Raw genomic sequence first — 7668 nt, forward strand, 5'->3', positions numbered from 1 at the left:
CATTCTATACCTCCTATTCAGCTTTATTACGACGACTGATACCCTCTCATTAATGCTGTAGAATTAATCAATGTTGCCCGCTATGTCCTTATGGACTAGAAACCCTACTCCGAATTCTCTCCTCTCTGGCGACCTCTGTAGCAGAGGACGTGGCCGTTAGTCAGCACTGTATAAGCCTCACCAGTTCTTCTAACCTCCCTATAAAGCCAATAATATCCCAGGCAATGCCTGATAATTCTTCAAATGGTCCCGCTTAGCTAGCCTCACTCGATAGGGTGCGCGTGTTGAACGTTGCCAGGTTCAGTTTCCATTGGCGGCCTGTCCGGACCCAGAGATTCTTAGCACCCTCTGCCGCGTCGCAGGTCTGACCGCCGACTTGGTCAGGTGCTCCGCAGCCGCTGGGGACTGCGGGCCATGGGTTAATTGTAGGAGTCATGAGGGAGGCCAAATACTGCACCAGGCAGGCCAATTTCTATTCTTGTGAGGGAGTGACTTTGTTGAAGCTTAGTGGGCCTTCCTAATTTGGTTGCACCTGGACTAGTATAGCCCCAGTAGCTATCGGCGATATTTTTTTTTGCCGGTGTCAGGCACCACTCCATGCCTGAACATTTAGTGGACTGGAGAAGGATTCGAAATTACGACCTTCATATTAGAAGCCTGGTGTTCTACCTCTGCCGGGTGTTCTACCACCACAGTCGATTTGATCAAAGATGGAGGAGATATGCTTGAAAAGCTTGCGGCCCTTTATACGCAATGCCTCACGACTTCAAGTGTACCAGAAAGCTGGAAGAACGCCAACATTATACTTATCCATAAGAAGGGAGACAGTAAAGAATCGAAGAATTATAGACCCATTAGCTTGCTCTCAGTATTGTATAGAATATTCACCAAGGTAATTTCAAATAGAATCAGGGCAACACTTGACTTCAGCCAACTAAGAGAACAGGCTGGCTTCAGGAAGGGATATTCTACGGTGGATCATATCCATGGGATCAACCATGTAATCGAAAAATCTGCGGAGTACACTCAACCTCTCTATATGGCTTTAATAGTATATGAAAATGCATTTGATTCAGTAGAGATACCAGCAGTCATATAGGTATTGCGTAATCAGGGAGTACAGGAGGCATACGTGAATATCTTGGCAAATATCTACAAGAATTGCACAGCAACCTTGGTTCTCTACAAGAAAAGTAGAAAGTTATCTAGCAAGAAAGAAGTCAGGCAAGGAGACACAATCTCTCCAATGCTATTCACTGCATGCTTAGAAGAAGTATTCAAGCTCTTAAACTGGGAAGGCTTAGGAGTGAGAATCAACGGCGAATATCTCAGAAACCTTGGTTTGCAGATGACATTGTCCTATTCAGCAACAATGGGGACGAATTACTGCAAATGATTGAGGACCTTAATCGAGAAAGTGTAAGAATTGGGTTGAAGATGAATATGCAGAAGACAAATATAATGTTCAATAGCCTGGCAAGGGAGCAACAATTCATGATCGCCACTCAGCCTCTAGAGTCTGTAATGGAGTACGTTTATCTAGGTCAATTACTCACAGGGGACCCTGATCATGAGAAAGAAATTTACAGAAGAATAAAATTGGGTTGGATTGCATACGGCAGGCATTGCCAAATCCTGACTGGGAGCTTACCACTGTCGTTGAAAAGAAAAGTGTACAATCATTGCATTCTACCTGTGCTAACATATGGGGCAGAAACTTGGAGGTTAACAAAGAAGCTCGAGAACAAGTTAAGGACCGCACAAAGAGCGATGGAACGAAAAATCTTAGGACTAACGTTAAGAGACAGGAAGAGAGCGGTGTGGATCAGAGAACAAACGGGGATAGCCGATATTCTAGTTGACATTAAGCGGATGAAATGGAGCTGAGCAGGCCATGTAATGCGTAGGATGGATAACCGGTGGACCATTAGGGTTACAGAATGGATACCAAGAGAAGGGAAGCGCAGTCGAGAGAGAGAGAGAGAGAGAGAGAGAGAAATACAAGAGAAGAAAGGCAGGGAGGTTAACCAGACGCACGTCCAGTTTGCTACCCTGCACTGGGGAAAGGGGGTATAGGGATGAAAAGAGAGAGAAAGGAAACAGAGAGAGCACAGTTTCGCGCACATTTGAAAGTTCGCACGAAGTCTACAGACGGTCGCCAAGACCTGTCGACTTGAGGTCATAAAGTTTCTCCCTATATTACCTAGAGGGAAAACTGGCGCTGCTGAGCTGTGGTATCCATGGGAATGCCAGTATATTGTGACTTCGGATTGGCATCGTTCTTGGAGAGCCAGAACGCCTTGAAGACGCGCCTGGCTAGCACCGTTCCGTCTGTCACAGTGATTCATTTCCTGCTAAAACAGCACGTAAAAAAACTGCTTTAGCTTTATTATTACACAACAACATGTTTTGTTTAATTCTCAGAACTTACTATTGGATGCACAATTATATGAAACGTAAAAAGCATAAGCTGGCCGCTAAAGTTGGAGGGCAAACGACAAGATTATCGCTCGCTTTGGAACAACTTGTCGTCTGTTCTTGCTTTTCTGCACTTGATTCTGCATTTTAGGTGAGTAAACTTTATTGAGAGATGTAATATGGGTGAATGAAAGCCTTTTATGTAGATTATACGTTAACAACGCATTATTTGTGTGGCCATATCCACATTTTAGACGAAGCCTCGTTCAACATCAGCCAACACAATCCTCGCAGACACATATCCCGTCATTCCCATGAGGGCACGGCGCCCTTTAAGAAACTGGCATAGACGGTGGCGCCAGATTACCCTCTAAGTTTTATAGTGAGAAACTCTATGCTTGAGGCAGTGCAACAAGGCTTTCGTGGCTTTCTTTGCCATCGATGTATACGGCCATGGTCCAAGGATCTTCATTTCCGAAAATGGTCGAGAGTCCAGCCGGTTCAATGCTGTCCGGAGAGCTTCACGCTCGACGTCGAACTGGGGACAGAGACATAAGACATGTCCAATTGTTTATCTGGTTCCACAAGATTCGCACGTGGGCGTGTCCCCCATTCCAATGCGGAACGAGTAGGCCTTTGTAAATGCCACCCCTAGCCAGAGGCGGCAGAATACTGTCGCCTCAGAGCGGGAAATGTCTGATGGCACTTGTAGCTTCAATTATGGGTCAATTTTGTGGAAATGACACTTCGGGAGGTTAACACCAATATTTGTGTGTCATAGCTTTAGCCACGATATGAAGTTTTCCTGCAGCGTCGGTCCTGGATAAGGGGATTGTGACTGTTCGGCCTTCCAGATGAGCAGACCGGGCGGCTTCGTCGACGAGGTCATTACCAGCAATGCTGGTATGTCCCGGTAGCCACTGAAATATAATTTCATTCCCTTTAGCGATAGCTTGATGGTGGTCTTCTCCTATCTCATATACCAGCTGCTCATGAGTCCTGTGATAAATGGCAAAATGCAGACTCTGAAGTGCTGCCTTAGAATCACAAAATTAGTCGAGGTCGGCAGAAAACCAGATGGGGTGATGAAGTTAGGAAATTTGCAGGCGCAAGTTGGAATCAGCTAGCGCAAGACAGGAGTAATTGGAGATCGCAGGGAGAGGCCTTCGTCCTGCAGTGGACATAAAATATAGGCTGGTGATGACGATATAGGACGCCAACGAGCTTCTGAAAGTTCCCTCAGAGCTCGTTATCACGGCGCTTATCACGCCAGCGTTGTGGCAACGAGTGCCCGCGTTGTCATCGAAAGAGATTTGCCCACGTTTGACCGTGCGCGCATGACACCATGCCTGTTCAGTTAGTGAGATAATGTTTACTGCAATTTGTACGGCTTATAAACCTACGTACCTTACTTCGTGTAATCGTCTAATACTTTGCTATCGGTACCAATGAATGCTTCGCCTTTCGGACCAAACTGCTACTTTGTTGCACGTAACAACCGGGAAGGAAAAAATTCACCAGCCCTTCCCCTGTCGAGATAATGGGGGTAAGCAAAACTGGTCTTGTGTGTATCTGACCATCGTGAGGGTGACGTAAAGTTCACGAGATGTCATGGTAATGAAACATAAACGTTTATTAAATGTATGCATCGAGGGAAGGAAACGTACAACGCAACGGAAGCAAAAGTTGCGCGAAAGGGAAACAAAAGTAGAAGGAAAGGAAACGAAAAGTACTACGAATGGGAACGAATGGTAGCACGAAAGGGAAGAGCAAGTAGTAGGTCAAGTACACACACGACAACCTTCGCTTACCGCCCTTTTCTCGACATGGAAAGGGCTGGTGATTTACTTTCTTTCTCTCTCTCTCTCTCTCTCTCTCTTTCTGTCTCTCTTTCTTTCTCTCTCTCGTTCTCTCTTTCTTTCTCTCTTTCTTTCCTTTTTGTCCCATGTATGTGCCATTGAGCTTGGACCCTTTCTGCACTGTCACCAGGATCGGCCCACTTTTTAGCGTGACACCACCACCACCACCACCACCGTCACCGCCGAAACTTGCGAGCCTATAAAGCATCGCTTAAAATGAAACAGACGGGAAGATAATGCACATGACCAACATGGAAACAAATGGTATACCGGTTCTTCAGAGCGCAAGAGATGGGTGAATAAAACAGACAGGAACGTGTCAACGAGGCTCTACATATACATTTGTGTGTTTTTTTTTTTTTTTTGCAGCAAATCGCAATCTGTACCTTGAAGAGCTTACGGTAGCGCAAATCGCAATCTGTATCTTGAAATGTTTACGGTAGCGCGATTAAAAGACAGGTGCATCCTTCCCGATGCGTTACGAACGAGCCCACATTGCAACCCTCGCAATCTGTAGTCAGTCTTGCTAATATGACCCCCGTTATTCCGTTTTCCTTTTTATTTGTGCGTGCTTTTTATAGATTTTTTTTAGTATCTAACTCGTCATTTTACCAGGAAAGTAATGGCTTGTGAGATGTCTGACTTTCTTTCAAGATGAACTGTTCGCAAGCACAAGCTCACGCCGTAAGTTAATGCAGACCACGAGGTTCTCGGTCACAAGACGGTTGGCTGAAAAACGTGGCCTGCGAGTCTTACGGGTGATGCTCTCCACTTCGTGTGTTACTCGGACGAAGGCTCGGTAGTGTCGCTCGATTGCAGACAACTTGCAGTTAGGTAGCGGTCGGCGCACCTTAACCCATGATGTCATTCGTGATACATTTCAATTGCTGATGAGGGCAACGTTTTTACGTTATTATTTATTTTTCTTGTTTTTTTTTACATAATGCAAATGGCCATAGCAGGAGTTGCATTAGAAGTATAGAAAATACAAAAAGCAACAAAAACAGGCACAATAATATCATTCCAAGAGACACCATTCCTACTGATAGTTGAATTGCTCAACGGGTCTAAAAAAACTCAGTTGCGACCCACGGATGACAACCGGTAAACTTTTCCGTTGGGCAATGGACTTTTAAAAGGGGGGAAACTTGAAGATGTTAGTAGGCACATTATAAGGTGCTAGGTTTAGCTCTTGGAGAAATAAGAAGAATCTTTAATCTTGATTTTTTTTTTGCACTGCATGGTTTTTGATAGGCCCTCGGCCTTTCTCGCGTGACGTCACGGCTCAAAGCGTGCAGGCCCTTCCGACGTCCCGAACAAATTGATCAACGCAGGCTACTGCCCCGTATACTCTCCCAACCAGGGGCACCAACCCGATGCGACAGCCGCAGGGCACACCTGAATTTTCCGTAGGGATGCATCATCCAGGGGTGCCGCTCGTTCTTGTCGATGGCTGGCTGCCGAAGCAACGCCGAAGACAGAAGCGGATGCTCGGGAAGCAGGAACAGCTCCAGTTGCCGCTTCAGCTGCGCGCGTTTCTCGATCGCAATTTCGTCGTCCTGCGAGGGCGGCGCACGGCGCCGAAGCCCGACGAGTGCGTGTAAAAGCTTCTGATCGATGAAGAGTCTCTGCGAACATTCTGGCGCGTAAACGTCACAACCGTGACCGAATGGCGGCACTTCGCTTCCGTAACCGACGCTTGGTGATATAAACTCTACTTAATAAACTAATTACTTAAACAACTAATAGCTATATTGGAGACACCAACGCAGGGCTGACGAGGTCGACGGAACCAAAGCGACGACGCCCACTCGTCCCCTGATGACTCGCGGCGCGGTCTGTTCAGAGCTATTCCACTAAAATGCACCGAACTGCAGGCCTGTGCCTACTGTTCCTGCTCGCGGGTTAACTGCGACCACCACTATAGTTAATCTGCGGATACAGAATGAATCACCTCGCTCCCATTACGGCGATTCGTATACGGAATCACTGAAATCTTATTGGCGCTCTATATAAAAACTCGCGCTGTCCCCTTCGTGCAGTCAAACATCATTTTGCAGGGCGGAATCGCATGCTTATCATCAGACTTGAACGCTGACAAGAAATACTGGCAGACTAGTTCATAATCCTTGCCAACTAAGCAAGAGAACTCGCGCCGTCCGCTCAAGTGCTTTAGAAGTACTTCAACGATATATGTACGAGCAAAAAGTCGGTAAAAGCAAGCAGTCTGTCAGCTTTACTCAAGCGCAACGTATTGATAAGCAAGCTTACGCACAATAGCACGTATAGATGCTGATCAGTGGCAATATTGTATACAAAAACAGCAGTTGTCAAATTTTCAAAAGCCTCTAATTAGAGCTTTGCGCTGAAAATATTCGCGTGTTTCTTGCAAAACCTTCATACTTGGGCTTTATGGGAAGCTATTGTAAAGGTATACAACTGATTAGGAGGATGTTGATAAGCTGCGGCCATATTCACAAATATTTTCGTTCGTAAGTACTTCTTGCGATTCAGTGGTCGCCTTCACTAATAACATTTACAGCATCAGGATTGCTGGAGCGCCTGCCGAATGATCACGAACTTACTATTCTCTGTCGACGCTCTTGGCGCTGCAGAGGCCAGCCTTCTCTTTTCAAAAAGAAAGAAAACTGTGAAAGCTTGCCCGCTATCGGAGTGGGGCGCGACTTCACTTCGTCACGAAGTCGAACAGTAACAGTATAAGCTGTCTTTTAGCGATGTCTTTGGCGGCAAACCAACGGCCGGGATATGTAATATACATTGCTGGCTGCCGGCCACACATCTATAGGTGTACCTCAGCTCCAGTGCCTTGGAGAGAGCCGAACGTGATGTTGGAGGTCGCCGTCGTATTCGTCGTTCCTCCTCGTGCAGCCCCGTGCGTGGCAATGGGTGCGTCGAGGCCGTGCTTGAGGAACTCCTTGACGCGCGGCCGCGCCAGGTCCAGTGTCTGGCTCAGCAACGGAGCCATGTCACATAGCGTCGGCGCGGTCGCCGTCGAAAGCCGCCGCCGCACGACCGAGGTGCGGCTCATCTTGGAGGTCTTCGTGGTGGCTTGTTGTTCCTCGTCCATGACTGGATCGGGCGGTCAACCGAAGCAAATGACGCGGTTGTTGGCGTCGTGGTTAGCCGTGAAGCACAACGCCTTGCAGAGGGGCGCGTCTGCTTTCTTCTTCCTCTGCTTCTCACCTTCACGTGGCACGCGCGTCTTGGCGTCGGTCACCGCCGGCGAGCGATGTTTGTGGCGATAGCATTATGTAGGGGTGGTAATTATGGCGACAACAATGCGTGGTGGTGGATGACTGCGATCCCCTTTTAAACGAGGCGGCCACAAATAATCACCAAGCCTGGTGGAGCTAGTTGGGGCATAAAACCT

The 7668-nt window shown here is 47.2% G+C and overlaps 1 protein-coding gene across 1 annotated transcript in view; it reads right to left on the reverse strand.

The window, feature by feature from the left end:
* LOC119440421 (potassium/sodium hyperpolarization-activated cyclic nucleotide-gated channel 4-like) overlaps positions 1–7365 on the reverse strand; it is a 200464-nt gene extending 193099 nt beyond the window's left edge. Inside the window, exons 1-2 of the mRNA XM_049662915.1 lie at positions 7090–7365; positions 5676–5836 (exon numbers count right to left, since the gene is read on the reverse strand). Of these exons, the coding sequence (XP_049518872.1) occupies positions 5676–5836; positions 7090–7365 (437 nt within the window). The remainder of the gene's footprint in view (positions 1–5675; positions 5837–7089) is intronic.
* Positions 7366–7668: the final 303 nt, after the last annotated feature.

This window comes from Dermacentor silvarum, chromosome 2 (assembly GCF_013339745.2).
Source record: "Dermacentor silvarum isolate Dsil-2018 chromosome 2, BIME_Dsil_1.4, whole genome shotgun sequence".
NCBI lineage: Eukaryota > Metazoa > Arthropoda > Arachnida > Ixodida > Ixodidae > Dermacentor > Dermacentor silvarum.